This window comes from Orussus abietinus, unplaced genomic scaffold (assembly GCF_000612105.2).
Source record: "Orussus abietinus isolate OABI.00-Male unplaced genomic scaffold, Oabi_2.0 scaffold8, whole genome shotgun sequence".
Classification (NCBI taxonomy): Eukaryota; Metazoa; Arthropoda; class Insecta; order Hymenoptera; family Orussidae; genus Orussus; species Orussus abietinus.
The window spans coordinates 656,285-683,471 of NW_019395997.1; the positions used below are offsets into that span (position 1 = coordinate 656,285).

The window sequence follows — 27,187 nt, forward strand, 5'->3', positions numbered from 1 at the left end:
GAAAAATGGCCTCAACAAAAGTTCTTCCCCGTCTCTTGGGGAACAACTTTTATCCTAAGGACTTTTCTCCAGGACGCCCGGATTCGGCGGAAAGGCCGGATCCGCCTTGCCCGGCGCGGCTTCTTCGGAAGGCCCCGATTTTTCCTGTTTTCTTCCTCCTTCTTGTTCCTCTTTTTCTTCAGAGGTCCTGAAAGGTGTAGAAATGTCACGGCGAGTCGGGGCACTATGAGAATGCCGTTCGCTTATTTTCTGGCCAGTCGAGAGAGTGACTTAAGCAGGAATGCAGGACCTGCCCAGCCCGAGTGCATTGTGAGGCTGCACTCGAGTCCTGGCGAGTCCTTAGACCTCGTCCTCGGATTCAAATCCCACCTCGGGGATCACTTGTCATTCCTCGGATGTACAACGTACGCCTTTGTTCTCTAGGAACGATGACTCGGGTCGGAGGTGCCTCTTCAAGGTCTCTAACGTTCCCTGAAATGTTTATCGGAGGCTCCTCCTGCGAGAGGCGACTTCGCGATATTTTCTCTCCTCCTCTATCGCTCCTCGGGAATTATTTCCAGGCTCGTAAGAAAGATTTAGGAGAGTATTATGGAGAACGCGAGGAGTCGTTCCCGTTATCGGCTCCTTTTATCACTGGCAGGGCAGGCTGGAAACGCGTTGGTCATCGACCTTATGAAATCCAGAGGCCAGGGACCTCATCTTCCAATAAATCGATCGTTAGGCTCCCCTGATTCCAGTCGTCGTCTTTCTCGATGCCTTTTTCTCCTACCCATGTTCAATTAGCTCTTCGGCTTCTCCCGATTTCCCAACCTTCGGATTCCTGGCCCCTGAAGGAACCACTTCCCGAAAGAAATGTGATACCTAAGATGGGTTTAAAAAATCAAATAAAAGTCTTCAGGGTACTGGTTTTTGGATCCCCTCTCCTTCAAGAAAATTCCCATCTTCCGAGTCCATTCGGTAAATAAATCGGATACAATTTCAGGAAAATAGATAAATAAATTCAAGTCTTCGCAAAAGTTCATTGGCCTCTTCTCATGGATCTTCAGAGGTCCACTTCCGAGTTGCAACATCTTATGCATTTTACATTGAAAAAAGGATTAATTCAGGGTCCTCGTTCATTGGCCTCATCTTCCCCGTGCGGTTCTGCAGCCTTAAAAAATCTACATGGAGGGGGAATCCCCCTCGAGGACTGTCCGCTGAGGAAAAAAAAAAACAGAGAATAACCACATCGAGATATAAAAACCAGTTCGGGTTTATTTGTCTCGTTGAAACAGTAGTAACATTAAATTACACGTCCACGCCGGCCGTAATTCTGCGCATTCTCTCGGCCGTAAACGCGACCCCTCATTACGCTTACTCATGTAAAACCGCCTTAAACTCTAATGTCCTATCCGACAGAAGGTGCCTGCTATCGTCCTCGCCTAGCTAAAAAATATGTCAATATAGAACTATGCAATAATCAACATATGTATAATGTCGAAACAATAAAATTGAGCGCCTAAGACCGGACCGTGCCGCGAAACGATTGTTATCCACCAGATGAAGAGGAAACAATTGGCCAAAATTCCCCATTCTTCTTTAAGGCGACATGAAAGTGCCGCCAAAAATCTCCCTTATGAAACTTTCCTCCCGAACTGGGTGTACCGAATCGCCTCAAAATTTACAATGTAAATACAAAAGCCTTAATGAAAGTCCCGACACCCATGAGAATTTAATTTTTAAAAAATGTCTTAACATTTCTGTATAGAAAATCAAAGTTTCATGGGCGTCGGGACCTTCCCTAAAGCCTCCACATTCGCGTTGCAAAGTTTGAAACAATTCGGTGGACCCAGTATGGAAAAAAGTTTGGAAGAAAGATTGAACGTCACTTTGACATCCCCTTAAAGTTCCCGCAGTCCGAATCCCATTGTGAAATCCTCGAAAAAGTCGTCTTAAAGCTCGAAATCCGTCGATTTTCGAATCTCCCAAAGGGTGACATCTCGAAAAAATCCCAGGATCAATATACCTGGCACTACTAGTATTTATAATTATTTATATATTTATATACTATTTATATATGTATAGGTGAGAGTCTACGAGAAGCGCCGACGTAGAAACGAGGCTCGGAAATCCACAAACGGGAGTGTCGACAATTTGACAGGATGAAATTAGCAATGAGAAGGAGAATCGGGTATTGCATAATGTGGGCACAACTGTTAAACTGGAAATTAATTATTTTCGGGAAGGTTGAGGGGGGGCAATTTAATCCGCAGGCGCGAATTCAGCACATGCTCGCGTTTACGTAATTCATACGTAATTAGCGCACTCGGTATGTATACGGTAATCGCTCGTATATAATTAATATACTCGGGTACGGAGCCTGAAACAGCGTCTAATCAGATATTGATACCACGTAGGTGCATACCGTGTACATACATATATACTTCCGCGTCGCTATGTACATACATCGCAATGTCGCACGTACGGCCTCGGCGTACTTCATGTATTCGCGTGTATTTAAACCCGGATAGATAATTTCTACATACTTAGGCGCAATTCTCTAAATTTACCATGCAGTCGGGTCTTATTCGGTAATTTGTTATTCCCTAGACGGGGGGCCTCCTCGTGGCGGGGCATTATTGTCCAATATAATTAATTCTCACACGCTGTACGGAAATAATTACCGCGGGGATAATTTTGCGAATCGTCGAGGGGGTTCTCAAGAAGTGGAAAAAAATATATATGTCGATGGTGCGCTCTTATAAAGTCTTAATATATTTTTTTTGTTTGACGGTGTAGGTAGAGGATGATAAATTTAAAGGGACGTGGTTATTGCCACATAAATATTCGGCGCGCCACGTGCGTACGATTCGAGCCCGTCTGGGAAATAACTGAAATATTTGTGATCACACCTAGAGGTGTCTCTCTCATGCGTCTTCAGGCACTCCGGCATTCTCTCTCTCCCTCTTTCTCTTGGTACCCGCAAACCTACAAACGGTACCGACGCCATTCATTATCCTTTCATATACGCTGCTAAGGGCTTGTCGTTCCTCCTTTAAAGCTGTACCGAAGTCATTGACGTGTCAAGGCCAATAGACAATACAAAGGGGGAAATTAAAGCGAAAGAGCACGAGAAAGGCCTCGACGCTGTTTTCATATATTTTTTTTTCATTTTTCTACCATTTTTAATATGATCTTTTTTTAACAAGGTTTAATGACAAGACGCGTCGAAAGGGGAAATTAAGGCGAAAGTGCGCCCTTATTTTTCTTCCTATCACTTTTAACAAGATATTCTAACAAGGTTCTTCTTCGATAAGATGTGTCAAGGACGAGGAGAAAACGGGAAATTAAGGCGAAAGCGCGAGAAAGAGGTCTCGCGAAGGGCGGCGCCATTTTGTTTTTCGGCATTTCTTAAGAGAAATCACTCGGAAGAGTCGTAAGCTTTATCACTAATCAGTTAATTGCTTAAGGGCACCACGCTGAGACCTATTACTTCGTTTCTTTTATCTCGTTTTTAATATAAAACTACCCAAGGACTTGCATAACGACTTCGATGAATTTCGGACGAGAGACTGGAAGTCCTCGTATTGATCCTCGACGGTAAAAATCGTTAAGCTTAATTTATTTAACATAATTGACGACGGTTCCCGAGCCCGCTACGGGTTTGGCACTAACGCGGTCACTTAATTAATTTGATTGTTTAGTCAATGTAGGGTGGCGTTACGTTACTTTTTCTTTTTATACATATAAAAAATAAGGAAATCGACGCCCCGCGATATCGAATCGGAAGGCTAGGACTCCGAGACCCTGCCAAGAGTAGGCTAATTTTTAATAATTAATCCTCGCACTTCCTAGAAGTCTTATCAACTCAACGAATACCACAATCAATCTCTACACAATCCAGGAAATAAACAATCCCTCAAACGACGTGCCGGATTTTAATCAGAATTTCTTACACTTCCAGGAATAAAATTCCGCAGTGATAAAATTTAGAGAGAGAGGAGAAAAAAATGGAAAAGATGATAAGAGAAGTACGAGGCTCGTTCGTTAACGTGATAACCAACAGTCCTGGGATGCCTATGCCTAAGTTAATCTTAATTATTTAATTAAATCGTTAGCTTAACTTATAGGCTAGACCCTATTGACTGTACACTTTCGGTCGCGGTGTGGTCACAAATATTAATTGCTAATTATTAAATGCGGGGACAGAGACCTCCTCGTGTTCATCCTGAGCTTTTCGTTACCGTGGAGAACTCTGTGAAATTTACGAGTTACCATTATCTCCATTTCCAAGGACTCTTCCTCTTCTCCCATCAGTCCGCGTGGCGTTAGACTAATTGTGCATTATCAGAAATAATTCCAAGGTTCTGGCAGTAGGTTTAGTCTTCGGTATTTCCGTCGTTCCTTCTAGGAATTATTTCTCGGTTTACGAGTAATAATTCTCTCTTTGTTGGTACAAAGGCAGTGGTGTAACCGGGGACAGGTCGTCCTCGTCGAAGCTCGGCTCCTGGTTCAAGGGCAGCGTGGCCAGGGCTTGAACTGCAAATAAAGCGCCTGTTTATTAATTTTACATCGATTACAGGTAAAGGTCTCCGATTGCAGATGGGTGGGTGTACGTGAGAAACAAAATGAACGTAGGAAACAAACCTGAAATACGGTAATGTGATGTGCGTGTCCTACATGGGAAGATGGAGGAAGCATGTCAGTCAGTGCGCCTGGTTACCTACACACAGCACAAACGGTCCAAACAACACTCTACACTTGGCAGAACACTAATTAGTTAACTCTTGACACGAGGTGCGAGGTACGATTCCCGGTTTTTCGCCAAGGTGTGATCCGACGAGGACAAATTCCCCGGCAAGACGCTGAAGAAGGCCCTGAAGTGTCGGGTCGAGGAATAAGAATTTTAATTCCCGCCCTTCTTAACGCAACGTAATCAGTTATTCCTCAACCCGATACATTGACAATGCGACTGATACACAGAATTCCTTGCAAAGGGTCTTTTCCATAGACCATGAAGAAAGAAGTGAACCGAGGGAAATAATTCCCCTCGGCGAGGTATCCCAGGAGAACCCGGGAAACCTGGCCCAGAGGAACATGATCGCAAATGTAAAGAAGTATGAGAACTCAATCGATATAAAAAATGGCCATGCTCGTCACACCACTATAGGCAAACAAAACCGGACCATGCACAAATCATAAGCTCTCCGAGAGCTAAAGGAAAATCTCCCTAGGGATAGACATCGACGTACCGGCTACCATTTTACTCTTCTCCATCACCTGCTTAGCCAGGATCTGATTCAGCTGGAGGATGTGTTCCCTCTGTCGCTTCTCCTCGGCCACCTTCTTCTTCAGGGTGTCCGACTTCTCCATCTCGTCGTCTGGGGATTTTATTAAAAAGTGTGATATATAAAATCTGGTAATTTACATAGAGAATAAAATTACCGAGCAAGAGATAGTCCTCACCGCCTCCTTCTGGAGCAGTCACGGCAGTCTCCGAGAGCATCTTCCTAATGGACTCCGCCTTCTTCAGCCTGTGCTCTTGCTCTTCCGCACTCAACTCGGGAGTCTGCGAAGAAACTCGGTAAAGTAAGAAGAACTTGGTAGAATCGAATTAACCAACAATAGAGGTTTAAATCACCTGTTCAGGGATGTACCGCTCCGGAATCAGGATCTTATTCGGCGTGCCCAGGAGCTGATCAATGGTGCTCTCGTTATACTTCAGTTCCTTGTGACTGAGAGTAGACCTGACGACATCAGGAGCGTTGATCCTGGGCCTCAAGGCCCTTTCCATGTCCAGGTCGTCCCTAGCCCTGCCCATGCCCTGAAAACCGCAACGAAACCGTGAACAAAAGTCCTCTTCAGAGTATACATCAGGGTGTACATCAAAGACTCGGCGACGTCACCGAGGACTCGGGACAGGACCCTGAACTCAAACGGACCAAGCTAACACACCAAGTTAAAAAAAGGAGGGACGGAGAACCAAAGAAAACAGGTACCATCTTGGAAAACGTGTCTTCAAGGTCGAAGACAGGTTTGCTGCTGGAGACGGTGTAGTGCCTCCTCTTCTCCTTGGGCACTTGTCGCCTCCTGGGGCCCTCGGACCTCTTCTCGGTCATTTCCTTGATGATCTGCCTGGCAGCCTCGCTCTTGAAGACGGGAGATAATTGTGGACTCTCGGAGAGGCTGTTGATGCTGGCCGCGGACCCGAAGAACCGGTCTCGAGGTGGAACCGGGGAAACCGCTGTGGAATTCCCCGGCACCTGGTTCCCTTCCTTCGCGAGCGAGGGAATGGACCCGTAAGGTCCCACCTGGAGGTAGTTCGAGATCGCCCTTGCACCCTGGGCCTGATAATTCTGGTGGCTGGGGCTGTAGGCTGATGGGCTCGTCGAGTAGTTCGGCGAGCTGTTCGCCATCGAGGTCGAGGTCGGACTCTCCGTGTACGGCGAGAGGGTACTGTCCGAGCTGGCGTCCTGATGCTCAAACTGCTGGTCCCCGACAAATGGAAAGAGAAATAAAGCAAAACCTTGGGGATATGGGGCCTGGGGGAAGGAAACGAGTCCTGGGGACGCGGGGGTCTCGACCCTGACGAGGTTGCCGAAGAGTGAGGAAAATCTACTTTCTAGGTGTCTAACATTCTCCTTTAACCCTTGACACGCCTGGTAGGACGTAATCGTCCTCGATTTCCGCCCTAGAGCGGAGATTCCCTTATCCCTACAAAATGACTTTTCCCCCAGTCTGCACCTACCCTGACTCTATGTCGACGGGCCATCATGTTCCTCAGGGCGTTCATGCTGTCGCTCCGCGGCGGAGGGGGCACCGGGCCCTGAAGAAGACCCTGGTGGATCCCAGGCTGGGGTCGCTGACCACCGAAACCTCGGGGAAGCGACATGCTCCGTTGGAACTGGACCTCGTCCAACTCTGAGAGTTGCACCGTGCTCTGGGCGTGCGTCATCGGGGACTCCTCCACCACTCGGCCGAGTTGTGCCTTCTGGGAAGAGAGAATGAAAGTCGACACCGCGGATCAAGAATCCAGGTAGGGGGTGGACCGAAGTCGAGTTTACCTCCAGCTGCTGGGAGGACTCCTCTTCGGCCAGTCTCTTGGCTCCTCCTGGGACCGGCAGTCCGTTCGTCAATGGTATACCCAGGTTCCCTGTACGATCTCCTCGGTCCCTCTGACGTCGCTCCGACTCGCGTTTCACGATGCGCACCGTCTTGATCTCCTGTTTCTCCCGGCCGTGCAGCAGACCTTGACAAGAAACGCAGAGAGAATTAACCCTTTCCTCGTGCCCGCCACGTGTACTCAGCCATGGATAACGGCGACGTGCGAATAATGTTTAATTGTAGGGATCTTTACGGTTAAAGAAAAAAAAAATAGCATGAAATTAATCACCGGATGAAAAGTGTGAATTAATAATTATTCCCGCATCAATTATAGTCGGCATTAGGGTCGAAAGGGTTAAACGTGGCAGATAGCTCCCCTAAAAAATTTCCCTCAACGGATAATCTCCTCTACCTGGGAATTTGTTCTCTTCGGCATGTCCATAGACTCCTCCGTTCACCAGAAGAGCCTCCTCGCTGGGAGGTGGGGGTGGAGGAGGGACATACTCCGGAGGGGGGATTGGTCCATTGCTCAATCCAACTTCCCCATGTTTCGGCACGTCTAAAAGAATTGCCAATAATTATTTAAAAAAAAAAAAAATCCATTTTTACCCGAACTTCAGGATGGACCCTGTGGCTCGTCTTCGACTCCTCACCTTGTCTTCTTGATTCCGTGTTGACGTAAAGAGGGGCGACATTGGCCTGCACCGGACTTCCTTTTCCCTGCATCCGGTCCCTCAGCTGCTGCTGCTTGAGCTGGTGCTGCTGGATCTGCTCCCGAAGCTGAGGAGACAGGGCTGAGATGTGATTCTGAGATGGAAGGGTCTGACCGAAGGACTGGGAGTCCTGGATCGGAGGAGAGTATCTGGGGAAGTTCTCCTTGTAGGGCGCCGGAGGGTCCTTGAACCTCGGGGAGGCTTGATGAGAGTTTTGCCCACTTCTGGGAGATGTCGAGAGAGCAGGACTCGAGGGTGAATCCAGACCGTGGTCCAGGGTGGTCCCAGAATCCAGGTCCGTCTCCAGCCAGGAGCTGTGAGTCCTTTTCTTTGACTGGTGAACCTGGGGAGCTGCGAAAATCATACAATTTCCCTCTAAAATGTTTATTTTAAGAATCATCAATTTATCATTTTTTTTTAAATCAATTCTCTCCCTAAGAAGTCTTACCTGCAGCAGACTGAGGTCTGATCTGCTGGACCAGGCTGTGAGACTTCTCGGTGAGCTGTCGGACCTGGACACTCAGCTCCTGTCTCTGTCTTTGCAGATCTCCGACCAGCTGCTGGACCCTCCTCAGCTCCGCCTCAAGGGCCGCGGTGGTTCCCGAGGGATCTCTCGCCATGTTCCCGGCGTACCTTCGGGACGCCTGCAGCTTCTGCCTCAGGACGACCAGCTCTTGCTCCAGCCTCGCGTTCTCGGCCACGGTTTCCTCGAGTTTCTGCAACACAGGACCTCCAGGAATGGCCCTTGGAATGGGGAGCAAAACGGAGACGCGAAACACTCCCTGCCGGGAACTCTACTTTCGAGGAATGCAGGAATTCATTCCTGAGGGATACAGCCTCCCGGATTCCGAGACTCCGAACTTTCGCCCCGGTATTTCCGCCCCGGAATTATGCGACTGCGAGACCGGGCCGCTTGTTTTTTTTTTATATACTTAGAACAAAAAAAAAATTACGGAAACTCGAGCGACAGGAGGCGAAACTTCTGCAGCGGGTAATGCTTCTTCAACTCGTAATTGGGGTTTAATGGCGAAGAGGAGACATTTTTGATATCACGCGCCCTTCGCGTCAATCGAATTTCGATGAAGTTTCTCACGTGAAAATAATTCATAAAAATAGGGAGAGAGGTTTCAATCACCTTCGAGTTGTGGGCCAAGAGAAGCCTCACCCTGCTGAGCTCTCTTTCCAGCAGGAGTTGCTGCTTCCTGTATCTCTCAGTCTCCACGGGATTACTTCTACTGCTCTGCATCTTGTGCCTGAGACCTCCCAGGGCCTTCTCTAGGATCTCCTAAAAAATTCAGGATTATCAAATAAATATTTCCTACGAGTCTTCGGGACTCCTCTTCGGGGTCGGTCGCGTACCTTGTCCTGTTGGAGACTGTGAAGTGTACCGGATTCCTCTTGTAAAAGTCGGTCCAGTTTGTAGAGCTGCTGCACCTTCGCCTGCAATCACGTATGGGTTAGAACCTTGGATCTTCTAGTTGGTGTCGCCTTTCAGCCGGATTCCGGTTGATGACAACAGTCAACCTCGTCGGGATATAAATATATTTGTAGAGGGGCTCGGGAGAGGAGGCTTAATTAAGTGCGACCTGACCCGGTCCCCTGGGGAGCGATTTTTATCCCGGATTAAAGACACTTCCGGGGTCCCTATCTGGAGATCTCATCGAATTCTTCTCGCCGTGAGATAATTAATTCCAGGGGATCCGTTAGTCGGAATTAAGTCGTCTTCAAGATTCTTTTTTTTTTTTACATTAATCTACGTTGATTTTTTCTTTAATTAATAACACTACAACTACCGGCGGATTTTTTTTTTGTACCCGATGGGCCATTTGAAACCAGGCGTTTTGACTAGTTTCGCAGTTCTAGCGGTAAGAAATCGATTTTTCGATATTTCGCTCAGAGAAATTGATTCTCCTGGGATCGGAATTAAAAGTGACCCTTCACCTGGAATTTCTTAAAATTCGCAATTATTCAATTTGATCGAGAAATTAATTTTCCACGTTTCTCTTAGAAAGGGTCACTTCGTCAGGGATTGTTCCGAAGGTTCCTGAGATTGAAAACGGTCCTTCACCTGAAGTTGTCCGTGGTCAGGGCTCAGCCTATCCCAATCTCTGCGTTCCTCTGCCAACAGCCTCTGTTCCTGGACCCTCTGGTTGAACTCCAATCTATCCCGGTGTTCCTTGGCAGGATCTAGACCATGAAGAAGATCCTGTCGAGACCCACCGACGGTCCCATTGGGGTGGTTCCCATGGTTATAAAGAGAGCCGAGCTTCACCATGTTATCGACGAGGTTCACCAGGGGCTTCCCCTTCTCGTACTGCAAATGGGATATAATCCCCGAATAAAAGTGAAGGAAAAAATAAATAGGAAGGAAGGACGAGAGGAAAGAGATAAAGCGCTAACGCGATACAAATATAAAAGCGGGGCCCTTTATCCGGGATAAAAAGCCGAGCCGGGGGGGGGGGGGAAATCAGATTCGCTGACGCGGCCTCAATGGGAAAATTCAGCCCCGAGGAGGAACGGCCATAAACAACATTTGCATAAAGGCAGACAAATTGAACGTCGTCACGAGCCCCGGGAGTCCGGACCCTCGACGAGCCGACAACCCCCAGGGATGAAAACTTTTAATTCACTAACTTACGATCCCGACTGCACCCCCCTCCTTTATTCCCATCGGTAGTCTGGATTCGATTCCGAAGAAAAACACCCCTGGATATATCCCGAGATATTAATTATTACTTCGGGCGCACGGAGTACGGTCCCGTCAAACGTTACCGCCGAGCTCGAGATTAAACCGAAAATCGCTCTCCGGCTGGGAAACGAATCCCCGGGACCCGGGAATTTTTTATAATCTCCCTGAATGCCCCCGATAACAGGAAAAAAATAGTGGAAAATTGTACCCCAAGAGACGGCCTTTACAGGAATTTTTCCATGGGGGACTGCGGCCAGATCGCCGCCCCGGATTTGGAGCCCGCGAGCTGGTTGCGTTATTAATTATTAATCCGAGTTTCGGGGACTCCTGGGGTGGGGTGGAATTTTCCTATGATTGTTGGAGAGCCAAGGGAGGTATGGAAATTTTTGGGGATTTTTTCTATGGTTTGGTTATTTGCATGGAATTTTTCTTATGGGACGGCTGAGAGCTGGGCGCGGCAAATTGACCGGAAAGGGGATTAATCAGTCTCGGGCGTCGATACGGAGCTCTTCTTTATCGGCCAGGAGTCCCGCGGCTGGATCAAAGGGACGCTTCAAAGCCAATTACCTGTTTCTCGAGATCCATCAGGTGCTTCTGCAGCTCCTCGAGTTTCTGCCAGTTCTCCAGCCTCCGAGGAGTGTCGAGCTCCGCCAGTCTGGCCTGAAGAGAGATCGGGAAACGCAGCCTCGTTAAAACTCGACTCGATGGAAATGGGATTTTTCTTTCCCACCAGAACCGACCGGCGAGCCATTCACCGGCGACATCGGAACAGGTTGCTCCGATCTCACCTGTGCAGGCAGGGAGGCAGGTACGCCGAGATTTAACCTTTAGAAAATTTCCTGCACCTCGTTAAACGATTTTAAGTCTCGAATAATGAAGGTTTAATTGAACTCGATAACGAGAATTGAAGAAATTTCGGTCTCGTTGCAGCGTACCTGCGAATTCTTTACACCTCACCAGGAATAACTAATCGGTACCATGCACCACGAATATCCACGTTATCACGTAATCACCAGCACAGAGGAATCTTCGGGACGAAGTGCGATCTCTTCGAGGTCCGACCACTCGGAGCGCAACTCGCGGCGTAGAAAGCCGATCTGCGTCGAGTGGTCCAGAAGAGGTTTATATTTCTCCGCTTCAGCAGCGCGGATTTCTTTCCGGACGAGTAGAAGGGAGAGGGGAATGCTCGAGACCCTGAAGAGATGCGCACTTCTCCCGGGGATTTTATTCTAGAATTTAGACATTCCCAGAAGCGATTTGCCGGACTAATCGCGGAGACGAGGGGAGAAGGATCGGATGCTGAAGAGGAGATGAGAAGCTGAAGAGCGAAAGAAAGAGGCGTTTCCGAGCAAGGGATGCCGTTGCTTCTACCACCGCCACCATCTAGGGGACCCCGAAGTCACCATGAAGACCCCGTGAAAACACCACGAAGACACCCTGGAAGAAAATGGAAAATTCCTGGACCTGCGCTTCTATCTCCATGTGGCAAGTCTCCATCGCCTTGCAGAGTGTCGCACTCTGTCGCCGAAGCTGGATCAGCAAGAGGACCAGCTCTTCATGGGTCCTGCCTAAAAGTTCACCAGCCGATACTTGAACCAGTCCACCTGCACTTCCTGGTCGCCGCTGCTGCTGGGACATGCAAAGAGTTCGACGGTCACTTAAAATTCCTCAGCGAGTTCCTGAAGAGCTCCCGAAACTAAATATACCCTCGGCGAAAGATCAACTTTCTAGGCGGAATTAATTACTCGTAGGAGATCTTACGTCTTCCTTGCCGAGGATGTCTCTTGGTCCCAGAGAAATTCATCCCGTGGGAAGCGAGACAAATGATCAGGATTTCGTTTTTTTATTCCATTGAGCGGAATTCATTTCCCGGTGTTTTGAACAATAATAACGGAAGCTGCATAATTTTGCCGAATAATGTATATACACGCGTAATTATCCGAAAGAATTGTTCGCACTTGAGATGAAATTCTTCGTAGAAAGTGATTCTTTCGCTCAGGGTGGAGTTCTAAAAAATTAGCTGGGTGAAGAAAAAAAATTGTGCAACAATTTTATAGGTCCTGAAGAGCGTCCTGCAGAGTGGATACTTCCTACGGAGTCGGGCAGAGAATATTTTCCAGTTTGTTTTATATCGGCTCCCTAGGGACCTCCTGACCCAGGAAACTCATGCCAAGGAAGGATCCTCTTCAGGAACGAATCACTCCAATTTTCCCTGGACCCGAGTCAGGACTTTTACGTTGATTTTGATTTAGACATGCCTGGAGTCAAGGGTCTCGTTTTCGAGGAATTGATCCGTTCCAGGAGTCTTCCCTAGGGACTCGGGAGAGATCCAGGAACCCTGAAGACCCCCCACCGGCCAAGGAGAAACGGAGCTACAAGTGGCTTCGGAACGAAGCCTCTCCCGGTTCCCGGAGGGCCTCCCTCGGGACTCCTCGACTCGTAATAAAATCCGGGATAGCCGTTCCCTTATTTCAGAAGCCCTACGTCTCCATGGCAACCCCCAAAACGCGGGATAATTCCCCACTAATTCGCGTAATTGCTCGGAGTTAATGCCGACCACTGTACGCGGTAAGAAGAGAAGGCCAAGTCGCGGCTCGACTTTCGTTCCGCGTACCACCGCATGCGGAACGCGCGCTGAACCCCCGCGCGTGACGCCCGCGTTCCCGAGGGATTTCGTCTCGATCCGAGGTCGGAAAAATACTTCTTGGATCGCTTTTCCTATGCCTAACCGCGAAAGATATCCAAGTAACCGCGAAGAACTCTGAAGAGTACCCTGAAGAGTTTAGAAAAAAAAAAAAATTGGGGGAAAAGCGGAAAATCGCAAAAACGTTAAACAGTGAGACGGCTCGTCTCGATTCGGGAATCGTCGGTCTAATCCTCGGCGGCGAATGAATTCTTAAATGAATTCCTAAATGAATTCCTGAGCGGAGCCCAACACGTACCGGGTCAGCTTTTCCCCTTCGCCGGGAAAAGCGAGAAAATAGCCGCGCGCGAGCTCTTCCGGGTCCGCGAGGGCTGAATTATTCAGCGGTCTGCAGTTCTCTCCGTCTGGCCGTTCGTCCTCCTCTTCGGCGTAGTCTTAAAAAAATCCGCGGTGCACCGAGTTGCAGTTGGATGCTGCGATGTCTCACGGTACGCCGCGAGATGCACCGAGCTGCAGTGGCGCGTTGCCCTGAGAGATGCACTCGGATGCGGCTCGGCTGTGCTGAGAAGCCCCAAACTGGTGGAAGATCTGACTGGATGCAGGAGAATGCAGCGTTGTGCTCCGGGGTGCCCTCGAATGCAGCTCAAATGTGCTGCAGGTTGCACATATGCACCGAACCGTTGCACCGTCTAACGAGATGCAGTGTTTTTATCCTGCGTTACGTTTCAGCACACCGCGAAGTGCACTCGAATGCAGCTCGGACGTGGTCCGAAATACTGAGAAGTGCGGGGAGATGACCCAAACTGTCGCGCGTCCGGCGGGATGCAGCGGGATGCAGCGGGATGCAGCGAGATGCAGCGGGATGCAGCTTGCCGGAGACTGGCGTCCCGGCGGTGCACCGACTCTCCTCCCGAGGTTCCCGGCATGCACCGGCCTTCGGCCTCTCGTTGACCATTGTTTTGTGTGTTTTGTCGGGATCGGTTTTGTCTCTACCTCCTCCTTCTCGAGTGGACCTCCCACCTTCGGGCCCGGGGCCCGAGGTTGGCCCAGGGCCGGGCCGCAGGAATTTCAGGGCATCCCGGGTGCATCGGATGTCAACTCGAACTTGCTCCATTATCCAATATGCATAAAATGCCTCTTATCAAGTGATATACTCTTAATTTTTCAGGCGCAATTCTGGCTCTTGTTTCCTTATTATTTTTTTTTTTGTTAATGCAGTGATTGTATTTTAGATTTCAGGTTAGCAATTGTTTATGGAACTGTTGATAAATCGGCAGGAGGTGCGATAAGGAGTAAGGCCTGGATTCGCTATCCTCGTTTCATTTTTCATTTTCGCGTTAAATGCGGTTCCTTGATTTAAGGTTAGAAATAAGGAGCAGAGGGCGATCGGGAACAGGGTCCCTCGGGAATCGAGGCGTCCCTGGTTTCGGTCCCGGCGAAACCAGTCCCAGGGTCGGGCCCCTCGGTCCACAGGATCAGGATCCTTCCTCGCCAATTGGCGAAGGAACTTCCACTCTAATCCCCGTACACGGTAACCTCGCGTTTTCGCCCACCGCGAAGGATTTGCCAGGCTCCCTCGGGATAAAAGCCCCCGGGATTTATCCGGCGAGTCCTCCGGCTTCTCGACCACCTAAGGATTTCCAATCTGCCGGCGCGGCCGACTGTGAACTTCCCTCCTCTTTATCTCTCCCGGCTTTAAATTCCCCCGGATAATAATCCAGACGAACCCGATATTCCTGGAGCTTTCGCTTACATCGGCGAGAACCGTCTTGGCCCGATCCCGAGCGAAAAGGCAGTCCCTCGGGCTTCTTCCAGGCGACTCCCCCGGGAACCGGTAGCTTTCCCTCCCGGTTTATTCATCCCAGGATATCCTGAAAATCGCCCGAGTGTTTCGCCTCGAGTCCCTCCCTGCTTTCCCCTGGGAGTCCCGAACATCCCTCGGGAACTGCGAACCCTCGGGATCGATGCACTCCTTTCGCCTGGTTTATTCATCCCAGATATCCTAAAAATCGAGCAAGAGTCGTACATGTCGTTTCCATTGGACTTTTCTATGAGACTCTCGAGTTCCTTCCAGGTGAGTCCCTCGGGATCCGCAAAGTCTCCCGGTTTATGCATCCCGAGACCTGAAAAATCGCAGGACCTCGGAAAAATCTCCCCCCAGGTGTTTCGCGAACTTCCTCGAGCTTCTTCCAGGTGACAGGTGAGCCCCTCCGGATCTTCCAGGCTTCCTCCAAGTGACAGGGTAGTCCCTCGGGATCTGGATTCTCTCCTCTGATTTATTTATCCCGGTATATCCAAAAAATCGCGCCAAAGTCTCGGCCGTTTCAGCTGAACTTCTCCAAGAGTCTCGAATTTCTTCCGGGAGAGTCCCTCGGGATTCGCGGGCTTTCCCGGTTTATTCATCAAAATCGTCCCGACTGTTTCACTTGGACCTTCTCGCGCGTCCCTCGGGATCCGGATGCTGTCTCTCCCAATTTATTCGCCCCAACCTTCCGGATTCTCGCGAGATTCGCGCCCAAGTTCCTCGCGAGTCCCTCGGGATAGGATGGTCGAGGCATCCCTCGGGATCGGGGGCTTTCTCCCTGGTTTATTCATCCCGGGAACGCCTGTAAATCGCGCAGGAGTTGTTTCGGGGGAACTTCCTCTTGAGGTGCATCGGCCCCCTCGCCGTGCATCACGCCGGTCCTCCCCATAAATTGGCGCAAGTTTTCTTTACCGTATAATAATGGATGGTAAACGAGGCCCGGGATGTATAATGGGAGGGGGACTCCCGAGGGATTTATCGGCACTCCCGCGAAGCGCTTTTTCGAGGCGGACGTCGCGTTTTATGCCCTCGTGAAATTAAATCACCCGGCCGCGACTAATGCAGAAATACGCACCCCAGATTTACCCCTATCAGCCCTGATAACTCTGATAACGGAATTCCACATCTCGCGTAGCGATCTGCCATTTTTAATGAAATCTCGAATATTTTTAAAAGTTCTGAAAAATTCTTCAAAATCGCGCCTCATTGACATAATCACCTCGCGGACCTTCCTCTGATAAGGACATCGTACAAGACAATGGAATTCTATCTCAATACCGCCACCTTAATTTTTAGCAAAATCTCCAAATTTCTTAAAGAGTTCTTACCAAAATTTCCTTCCGATAAGGACCAAGATTGGATATATTTCCCACGTGAGAAATAAATTCCGGGAACATCCCGTGGGATACCATCGTTCGAACTCCCCAATTTCTGGATATCGGGACTCTAATTCTAATCCGGAGCAGTTCGCAAAAGAAATTGGCTTTATCGATAGCGAGCTCGAAGAGTCGATTACCAGAAAGAGATAGAAGGAGACTGAAAGAGGAAGAAGGAAGGACCCCCGGGTTCTTCCCGAATGAGTGAAAGACCCCCGGGAACACGGAAGGCGCCTTAGACCCCCTCCCCCTCTTCCAGGGTTCTCTTCAAGATCTCCTCTACGAGTTCCTCGCACAGAAGAGACTCGCGAAAGTGGGAAATCCTCTTTCCTCCCGGTTTTCCCTCTTCCCACGGTAGAGCGGCAATTAAAGCTCGCGTCTCCTCGATCGAAAAAAAGCCCGAAGTCGCGGGTAAACGAGCGACGTGGAGCCCTCTTCGCGGGGGGTCCTCTCTTCAGGGTCGAGGATCCCCGAGTCGACGCTTCGCGAGGAAAGCTTCCTCTCGTTTTCTCTCTCTTCCGGAAAAGGCGGAAAACGCGAGAATTTACCAGGCACTCGGAGAAGGGAAATGCGAAAATTACCATCACTACGATTTTCGACCGGAAACAATTGCTTTAATTATTAATTAATACGACATCGCGTAAAGTCACTCTTTGAGGTTACTCGAACAGTCATGGCATGGAAAATGTTTTTCCGCGCAGTCCTGGATTTTTGTAAAAATTCGACAGGGCTCGTTAACGGTCAAGGGAGATTTTTGGAAAATGAAAATTGCGGATTTTTTATTTCAAGAGTTTTAACATATTTCACGACAATGACGGATTTTCATTTTATGGAAGGAAGAACTCCCACTTTTCGCCGTCCCTCCCAAGAGAAGCTTTTCCTCTCATCGACCTTCGTCGCGCCTTAAAATGCATTAAAAAGTCTTCCCGTCGACTCCATTCACGGTCCCGAGTCCCCTCCGCAGCCCCGCTTGCGGAACCGCTGCGGAAAAAACGCGGGACCCACCGCTCGATGGCGGATTTTCACCGGGAGAGGCCGGACACCTTGACGATCGTCCCCATGGAAAAAGGGGAACCACCCTTCAACCCTTTAACGAAAATTCCCGACTGCGTTTCCCGCAGCTCCCCGCAATTTCCCGCCTTAACGATGCGCGACGGGGGAAAAGCTTTCAGGGAAAAGCTCTCCGCGCATCTTTTACAGAAGGCGTTTTCCCCATCGGCGCCCGTGAACGGGGAAAACTCGGGAAACGCGGAAAAGCGCCGGGGATTCTATCCGCCACGAGGCAGGGACGCGGCTCCTCATCCCGAGGGAGGAATTAAGGAGGAAACGGGAGGTCGTTCCTATTATCTTGGACCTTCGTTTCCCCAGGATCGGTTCTAATTCCTGGAAATGTCCGCTCTTGGATTTCCTCGGTTTGATATTAATGGTGGACGATATGGGGTCTCCTGGTTCTGATTCCATGGGGTGAACGATGGTATCGTGTGATGGTATTGCCGAGACTATGCGATGATTCCCGGTATCACGTCTTAATTTCTTATTCCTGGTATCATATCTTAAATAATAATAATAAGGGTGGAAATGCTCTTTTTTTTTGCAGCTCTCGACCCTTGCCAGGGTATCCGGTACAAGCTGCACCAGAGACTGCACTCGGGGTGCAGGGTTAAAATAATTAATCACCCCTCGTCGGGATTTATCTGGAGTGCATTTCAGGGGGCGGGACTGCCCCCTCACCCCCTCGCGAAAAACCGCGGACCGAATTTAGACGCGACACCCCTCTCGGGCGAAACTCGACGCAAAGGGCGAGTATTTGTATGCACTCGGGGCAGTGCATTACGAGCCGCCTCCCTTCCGAGCAAACAGCCGCACAAACGCAATTAGTTTCGGACACCGAGAGAGAGTACCTCGGGCCCCCAAGTGTCGGGCCGAGATTTTAATTAATTACTCGGCTAATGAAAATGGAACGAGTCGGGTTAAGCGGATCGCCGATTGCGAGGGAGGCAAATATTTGCCAAGGGCATCCCGGGGATCGATCGGGATCGATCGATCCCGCGGGATGTGTCTCGACACTCACCCCTTTCTGGGAGAGGTCCTTGCCGGGTCGAGATCCTCGGGGATGATGTCTGGGCCCTCCACCTCGGTCCACCTCTCTGCTGGCTGGACTCGTCCTCCTCTCCCCTGAAAGGGAAAGGAATTGTTAATTACTCGTTAAATTTACGTAATTAGATTATTATTTCTTATGTGATGGAGAAACGCGAAATTTACAAATATTAACGCTACCCGATGAGATGAGGAATTGCCTTCCCGTCTCCCGAGGGATACCCCGGCTCTCGCCTTTTTCTCGCCTCCTATCCTCAAGGGAGGAAATTAACCTCACAGAGAGGGAACGTGTTCGCGAAATTTCGGGAATCAATGGGAGAGCGTGTTCCCGGGGAAATTTCGGGAATCAATGTGAGAGATCCTGAGGGAGAAAGGGGATACCCAAGGTCCTCGTCTCCGGGGCCATTATGCTTGCACGCCAAAGGCGGTTCGACTGCAAACGGTGAATAATTCATCGAGCGACGTCACATCAAGGGTTTGCGGGGGGTCGAGGGTAGGAGAGGATTGGGGGTTGTCAAGTCGCTTTCAAGACTCGGGAAAATTTGAAAGAAAAGGTCCTTTCTGAATGTGCGTAATCGAAGGAAATGTGGACGTTCATTCCCGAGGGATATTTTTCAGGAGGATTTTTCGATGATCGGGGAGACAGAAGCGGATACAGATGCGAAGAGGTAAGGAAGGAAAATAAAAATCAAGGAAATCCCTCGGGAGATCGGGAAAACACCCGCGGGGGAGGAGATCCGGATGTCCAGCCATTAATGGTACACTCTCCCGTTAAGTAGCGGAGCTTCTCCGACACGGGTCCCGAGGGATCGAGGGGGGTGCAGGGACGCGGATTACACCCCGGAGGAAGAGGGAGAGGCTCTACTGATAAGGGCGCAAGGCAGGTCCAGAGGGAGAGAAAGCCAAAGGAAAGGAGCGGGAGAAAAAAGGAAGCATCCCTTCGGACTATATACGGGTCTCGGAGGAGGTTATCGGCCAGAAGTCCGACTTCTTCCCGCGGGATCCGCCGCGGCCAATGAGCTGGTCAGTGATAAAGAACCGGCCGGGATGAAAGCGGGTTCTCGAGACGGCCGGCAGGTCGCGCCACTCGCCGGCGCTTCGCTCGCTCGCTCGGATCGACCGAGGGAATTCCCGAGGGACGCGACCGGGACCGGGAAATATTCCCGAAACCCTGGACATAGAAGATTTTGAGAACGAATTTAAAAGTAAAAAATTGGAAAAAAAATTCGGCATCGACGGGCTGCCCCTCAGGGAGTACTTCCCGGTCCAGGAAGTGTGCTCACCGATTCAGGAAGCATACTTTCTGGTCCAGGAAGCCTTCCCTCGAGAATCGCTCCCAAAAAAAAAGATTAACGCAACGAGGCATAATATTTTACAAGGCATACATTTAACCAGAAAAATGTTAACTGCACGTCAAACAAACCAATTTGGGTAAAATTGGGAATTCCTGTTCCCTTAACTGGGAATTTTTTTCCAGGGAAAGTATACAAATTATCCTCCTCCCTTAATTTTTTCTCCCGCAGGGCTTGAGGTCCTCCGGGCCTTGAGACATAGTATCCTCGTCCTCTCCCTTTTTTTTAACAATTTTTCAAAATCAACTCACCGGGACTCTGCGGCTGCATTTCGGAGTCACTCGGGCTGGACACTCTGTGCTCGACCTGAGTCCTGGCCACTCCCGCGGGACTGACCACCCTCTGTCTGGGCAGGTCCTTCAGGATTTCCTGCGACCTGTTAACAGGAAGTCGGGAGCGTTAGCTGCAATTTTCCTCCCGAGTCGGGGAAGAAAGCGCGGCCCGTCCGCGCCGGAAGCCCCGCTGACGGTGCCGTTCCGCGACGCGGGGCGGGGAAACGTGTCACCGGGAAAATTGCAACGTCGACTTACCGCCGGGAGAAAATATTCCGAGAAGGATCGTATCGATGCACCTCCCAAGAGTGTTTCTCTTTCTCCGTCTCTCCTGGCGAGCCCTTCGAGAGCAAGAGAGAGGGAGCGAGCCCGACTCCGATAAGAGAGACAAGGACGAAACGTCCTTACAGATCCTACCGGCCAAGATTCCGGGACAAAAGGGAATGCACTCCAATATACAGCCTCCACTCGAAAGGAGGGCTCGATAAACAAAAATTCATCCCCTCCGCCATTTTTATTTATTTTTTTTTGTTATCAACAGATAAGACTTACGAGGTCGGGCACAGGCGGACGTCGCCGCTGCTGGCGGCGCGGAGGATCTCGACGCGGTCGAGCTGGCGTCCGGAAGCCTGGGGCGTCGACTGGTGCACCGGAAGTGGCTGTCGATGGACGTCGATGGCCCTGGACGGGGTCTTCGATAGCGGGAGGGTCGACAGCCCCGCGGGAGGCTGCGTCAGCGTCCTCTGGGGCAGCTGAGACGTGCTCACCGCCCTGGGAGGAAGAGGGTCCCGTCCGATCACCGATCCCGAGCCGGAAGCTGAAAACGCCGCGAGTTAATGGGCATCCCTCCCTCCCCCCTCTGGGGGGTGTCATCGTGAGGAGGAACAGGTAAGACGGAGGTGTCATCCCCTTGGACGCGATAAAACCGGGGTGACACCTCGCTGAACGTGATAAGACGCTTGGTAAGAATTATTACCGATGATATCTGGAAGTGGCACCCCCCCCCATCATCACTTTTACCCCACTTGAGGGGTGTTATCGTGGGGAGAAACAGGTAAGACGAGGGGGTCACCTCGCGGGACATGATAAGACGCTCGATATCAATTATTTCCGATAATAGGGCGCTGTGGGATGTCCGGAAGTGGTACCCCTGTTACCCCCCTCGGGGTTATCATCCCCAGGACAGGTAAGACGGGGATGTCATCCCCCGGGATCCGATAAGACGGAGGTCGTGAGTCGCCGGTAGCGTCGTCTTGCCGAACCTGATAAGAACGATAAGAATCGCTCCCGGAAGTGGCCGACAGGCGTCCCCGGGATTGGACGGGGTCGGGATTGCCCTTGTCCAATAACGAGGCGGTTCAATTAGAAGTCGTGGGAACACGTCCCGGAAGTTCGGCCAGCGGGGGAATAATCAGGGGGGAGGGTCCGTCCTTATCAGCGACGGGATTGAGGAATTGGATATCTCTCTCTCTCTCTCCTCCTCTGGAGTTCTATATAAGTGTCGCAGTCCCCTCGCTGCATCCCTCGGGACCCAGTTCCCGAAGGAGACTGGCAGCTATTTTTCGAAATTAGGCCGCGTTGCGTTTCCTCCGCGTCTTGGCTCCCGGCCAGCCGAGGTCGGAATTCGTGTCGGGGAATAATCTTGCGGAGCCTCCGCGGGGGAGCCGCATCAGCTGATAAGGGGATTCCTTCGACTTCCCTTCTGTCGCGGGAAAGATACCGAAATCCTTGTCACACGGGGTCATTATTGCAATGGGACAATAATTTAAATCAATCTTCATATTTTCTTTGTTAATGCGGAAAAGTATGCAAAATTAACAAAATGTGCAAAGGGTGAAAAATACACAGTTGTGAAAAAAAAAAATTTACAAAAATATGCGTAAATGCGCGAAAGCACGATTAACAAATAAACCAAGACCTCACATTTTTCAGATCAAAGTTAAAACTAAACCATATAACGCCAAGATTAAAATTTGATAACGCAAGACCAGGGGTACAAAATCAAGACACCGATTTTATTCATGACTACAAAGTGTACAACACTCGGTGTCGCCATCGACGAATGCTCGACCCGAGAGAGAGAGACGCGACAATGAGGACAATTACCGTCCGCGAGGGTCTCCGGTGAATTGGACGCGAAATTCAATTGCACTTCATGCGCGTATGTCGAAGAGGGGGGATAGGGAATGGAGGGGGGAATGTATATACTATGTATGTAGAGAAACGGGAGGGCTCGGCTTTTGCCTCGGGTTTCGAGGCGACGTCGACGTCGACGTCGGGATCGATCGTCGAGGGCCGACCTGGGCTGCCGCAAGTCTCCTCGCGGGGGGTCCCCCCTCCCGGAACAGTGGAGGGCGGGAAAATCGAAACGTCCCCTCAAAACGAACACCGAGAAAAAACGAGAAAGACCAGAGAAGAAGTCGGTGAATTAATTTTAATTCTCTTTAATCCCCGAGGACTGTTATCGTAACTTTTCTCTTCCCCCCCCTCCCCCCCCGTTTTTTCCGGAATTCTCGCAGAACTTCTTTTCTTTCAATCGGGAAATTCGAGGGCACTCGAAACTGCGAGAGAATATGATAAAGGATTGGATTAGAAAAATTATGAATTTTGGTATTATATAGGGATAATTAGTGAATTTCTGTTTATGGGTTGATAAGGATTTCACGATTAGGAAGACGATGACGATTGGACTGAATTTAGGATCCGCGATAATGGGGTGAAATTACTTTTATGCTATTTAAGCGGATAGAGTTGTGGATAGAGGGCGAGATAAGGAACTCCGCGTCTTATCTCCCCATTCGCCTCGGTGAACTTTTTCGGGGGTGAAGAAGTGCGTCCCCCGGGATACGGGACGAGAGACGGGAGGAGCGGTAACGAAGGAAAAACGGGACGGGATTCCGGGACTCCGGGACTCCGGGTCCCGATCCGGAGGGACCGGGACGCGCCTCCGGAAAATGCATGGGATACGCTCATGAGGCTCATGCATTTCAAATGGCACCGACGCCGACCCCGTTTTCCGTGGCCCCTCTCGTGTGCGGAATCCGCGTGCGGAGGTTGGTACCCACCGCAAGGGAGAGTACGTACAGACGTGCCCCCCTCCGGAAACCGCACCCCCCACGCGCCCTCGGGACGTCTGCTCGTCTTTTCCCGCTTTCCGGGATTCCGCAAAAAGTCCTGTACTTCTTCCGCAGACGGATTCCGCGGTTCCCTGGTCGAGGCTCTCCCCTAATCATCCCTGCTGCCTGGACCTGAACCCTTGATAAGGAATATTAATTATCTCGCGTCGTTGGGGATTACTTGATACGGAGTGTTTGGCGCGATACTCTGTCGAGCTTCTTTACTCCGTGACATTTAACCGGACGCTGCAATATACATCCCTGGTAATGATTATTAATTATTAATATGCGCAAATGTATTTGCCGCGAAACTCTGCCGGTCGGTCCATCATAGGTATATGTACATTGATATACCCAGTATGAATAATTCGGAGGGATTTCAAAAGATCACTGTCACGACACGATTTCGATAATTTCGGACGCGAGATAAGAGATATGGAAATTCAATCCGTCTCCTTCCCCCCCCCCCCCTATTCGAGAAACGCCGCGCGTTTCAACCCCGACGTTGACGGATCGATTTCTCGCGGATCGAACCCAAAGTCCAATCGATTACGGGGAGAGACGTTGATCGAATGATCGGCTCCATCAGACGTCGCCCCCGGGATAATTGGGGTGCTTACGCGGATTAACGACGACTGCTCTTATCACCGTATCAGTCGTATCAGCCGATGCATTTCCAGCGCTCCGGCCTTGTCCAGCGCCGCGCAATCGTGCCTCCGCAGGTGCGGATTGATTTACCGCAGTTTTTTACTTCTTTCTTTCCTTTTTTTTTTTGCCAACCACCCCCCGCAAGTCCGACTTCTTCCTTTTTTCCAGGACACGGGTTCGCGCCAGGCGTGACTACGTCGCGTGATAAGCGACACGCGATACCAGAACCGAAGAAAAATCGCGGGGGAGAAAAGGAAACGGAAAAAAAAAAATTACGATGCATCCCGAGATTGCAAATTAATCACGGAGGTCGAAGGCAACCCTTAAAAATATCACTGCTACCTTGCGACATTATTAAAACGTCAAATTAGCTAATTTCACGAGGGGGTGCGCGAACAGGGCTGCGCACTTCCATTCAAGACTTGGCGCTACAACGAAGAGGAGCTCCGTTTCCATTTCTTATTTCTCGCGTTTTCTTCAAAATATTATTCCGCGCCGAAGGACGAACTGTACGTAACTACGTCGTTAAAGCAACCTTCCGCGTATTCCGGCAAAGGGAAAATAAATATTTTCGAGCGGATGATAAACCGAACTCTTCCGCTTCCGGCTCGAGTCGCGACTTCGGGAAGAGGAAGCTCCGACTTTCCCGGTTATTATCGGGTGCCCCTCCTTTCCCTCTCCTTTGACGTCTCCTCCGTTAGCTGATAAAATATTGAATTACCTTCTCGATTCGTACGTCTTCCTATTTCCGCTTCAGGAGGTCCGTCTGTCCGTTCTACGCGGAAGTCGAAAAATCGGGACAGGAGCAAAAATTCGGAGGGAAGGTTATTTACTTTTCTTTTCCTTCCTAGGTCTTCTCACGGAATTAGAAATTTAACCGCGAAGGGATTTTAAAAATCGAAACTCGACCGGGATACACGGTCCATTGGATATCACGGTCCATTTATGAGGAGTCCCGAAATTCGGAGTCCCGAGGGACCGTTAAGTCCAGTTTTTTTACTTACTTCTTTTTTTTTTTTTTCGTACGGATCTCATTTCCGCTTCTCAGCAGATTTTTATGGTATCGCAGAGATCCGCACGGCGTACGGCAACGTGTAATGGAGGTGGCTTTAAATTTTCCGCGGCGGAAGCGCCGCGCGGAATCGCCGCGACGTGTCGGGAATCCGCGCTTTCTCCGCCTCTTTCTCCGGAAGGACTTCGAAAGTCGCTTTCATCGGGTTCGAGGGAAAATCCCGACCTTTAATGCGCAGATCAGAATTTTCCCGATTTTCCGGCGGCTATATTTATTTACTTATTTATTTCTCGGTGAAATTCGCTCTTCCTGGGTGGAGGAGAAGTCGACCATTCCCGGGACAATTTCGGCAACTGTCGAGCGCTTTGGCGGACATTAAACTATCCGATTTCGTGGCCGAACGATTTACGAAATGGCCGGGTGATTCATGGGCAGTGAACGCCCGGGGCAAACAGATTTCCAGATAATGCCAGCGAGGTGAATTTTTATCCGCGAAAGTGGACATTCCACCGCGAGATTTCCACCTATTTTTCTCTCCTTTCCAGTCCGAAAAATTCCCCCCGAGTCCCTCTTCAAGGTCTCCCCCCTCCATTAAATCCCCGCGTCACGGAAAAAAAAAAGAACCCTCGAAAATTAATAATTAACCCCGTGGTCCCCACACGTGCGTCCGACGTTTGGTCCAATATCGCCAGCCCGCCCCAGCGAAATTCGCCCATACGCCAGAAGGACTAAGCGCTCATAGGGTTAAGAACCAAGAAAAGGATTATCCTCCACTTATTATACAATTTTTCGGGATAAAACTTCGGCATTTAAATCCTTCAATTCCGCGACGAGTTCTTCCGCAATGTCCCTCGGTTCTCGTTCCGAATTTATAGAAAAAAAAAGATGAAAAAAAGAAGAATGAGTGGAGGCGTCACGGGTCTCCCATTCGGGACGCGTCGCGGGGATGCCCTGTAAAATGGTACAATGGTAAAACGGTAACGGATCGCGGCGTTACGGACTATTTAGTCGTAAAACGGCCGTTTCGCTGGGCATGAAAGCGCCATAAACGCTTATTAGGGACAACGGTGCGGAGCCGACAGCCGCGAGTCCGCGGACGAACCGCATTATTTATGCGGTCTCGTAAAACGCGGGCCCGAAAGTGCATCCGCGAGTGCAACCGCGTGCACAGATGGATGCATTCGCATGTAACCGCATTTACTATGCCCCGGCGATTATTTTCCCTGTTTCCCCGGTACCAAAGGGGACGATTTTTTTCCGCGCGAGTAAAGGAAGAGGAAAAAAAAAAGAAGAAAAATCCCCCAAGGGGTGGTGGGAGGAAAACCGACCTTTCCCGTATTTCCTTTATATACATGTATATACTTTTTTTATTTATAGGAATTTTTATCTCGCCTCGACCTTCCGCGATTAATCGACCTCCGTGTCCGGTGGGGTGGTTCCCCCCATTTGCCCCCGGGACGCGTCAAAGGGGGGTAATTTTAACGCGGGGTATATTCCCCGTAACCAGAATTTCCGGGAAGGATGAGAAAAGGAAGTCTTTGGCAGGGAAAAGTCGGAAGTTAAGCGGGGGAGGGAAAAGGGGGCCGAAAGGGTGAAAGGGGGTAAGAAGAGCCGACTTTCCGACGCAATTTCATTTCCTTCCTTGATGTCGTTAGTGTCGGGCAGAGTCGACTCTGGGAAAGGGGGTTTTGGAAATTCACCCTTTCTTCAGGGGGTGTTAGGTGAGAGGGGTTCTACGGGGTGTTTTTTAATTTTCCTCATTTTTGCTCCCGTACGTATCTCCAAGAATATATATCGAAATATAAAGTGTTCCACCCTGTACGGGAAATAATGAAATTCAGCTTCTCAACCCCGTGACGGGACAACTTGCCCTCTTGAAAAGGGGAAGAAAACTGGGAGCGTCGCGACGCTCCTTAAACTTTCCCGTGGCTCTCAGCTCCTTGAATGGCTCTTCCCGCGGGGTCCCCCTTTATCCCTGGGAAACTGCTCTTTTCGGGAACCGGGCCACGTAGACGTACCCCTGAGATCGCGGAATTTACAAAGGTGGTTCCCTTCAGGGTGAAAAAAGAAATACGCCCTCTAGAAGCAAGACTCCTTTCATTTTCCCGACAAACGTCAATAATTCGCCGAGGCAGCACCACCCCAACCCCGCCAAACGCATTTACACCCCAAATCCTCCGAGAACTAACAAATACACATAATAATTAACCATGAGAAAATAAGCAAATTCTTGCAAATTTATGAATCATACATTTTCTCGAGGAACAATTCAAAGCAAGGGTGTCAGGCAAGTGTGTATATTCTTTTTACTTGCAATGTGCATTAATTAAATATTGATAAACCACTGTTTGGAATTTTGGTTATCAAAGTACAATATAAAA

The 27,187-nt window shown here is 49.9% G+C and overlaps 1 protein-coding gene across 6 annotated transcripts in view; it reads right to left on the minus strand.

Moving 5' to 3' along the window:
• Positions 1–1,253: 1,253 nt before the first annotated feature.
• The window catches only part of LOC105699284 (serine/arginine repetitive matrix protein 2), a 56,030-nt gene continuing 30,096 nt past the window's right edge, over positions 1,254–27,187 (minus strand). Inside the window, exons 8-26 of one of the 6 annotated variants that reach the window (XR_002762364.1) lie at positions 20,583–20,847; positions 20,010–20,134; positions 18,381–18,484; positions 11,950–12,114; positions 11,053–11,145; positions 9,865–10,110; positions 9,156–9,236; positions 8,932–9,081; positions 8,245–8,512; positions 7,737–8,147; positions 7,496–7,642; positions 7,044–7,228; positions 6,728–6,970; positions 5,979–6,467; positions 5,621–5,803; positions 5,425–5,548; positions 5,260–5,360; positions 4,627–4,702; positions 1,254–4,518 (exon numbers count right to left, since the gene is read on the minus strand). Coding sequence is in view for 4 of the 6 variants with exons in the window: in XM_023434117.1 (XP_023289885.1) it covers positions 4,406–4,518; positions 5,232–5,360; positions 5,425–5,548; positions 5,621–5,803; positions 5,979–6,467; positions 6,728–6,970; positions 7,044–7,228; positions 7,496–7,642; positions 7,737–8,147; positions 8,245–8,512; positions 8,932–9,081; positions 9,156–9,236; positions 9,865–10,110; positions 11,053–11,145; positions 11,950–12,114; positions 18,381–18,484; positions 20,010–20,134; positions 20,583–20,847 (3,521 nt within the window). In the remaining 2 variants the exon portion in view is untranslated. Of the gene's footprint in view, positions 4,519–4,626; positions 4,703–5,231; positions 5,361–5,424; positions 5,549–5,620; positions 5,804–5,978; positions 6,468–6,727; positions 6,971–7,043; positions 7,229–7,495; positions 7,643–7,736; positions 8,148–8,244; positions 8,513–8,931; positions 9,082–9,155; positions 9,237–9,864; positions 10,111–11,052; positions 11,146–11,949; positions 12,115–18,380; positions 18,485–20,009; positions 20,135–20,582; positions 20,848–27,187 lie in introns of all 6 variants that reach the window. The other 5 variants (XR_002762363.1, XM_023434118.1, XM_023434119.1 and 2 more) reach the window with 5 other exon arrangements.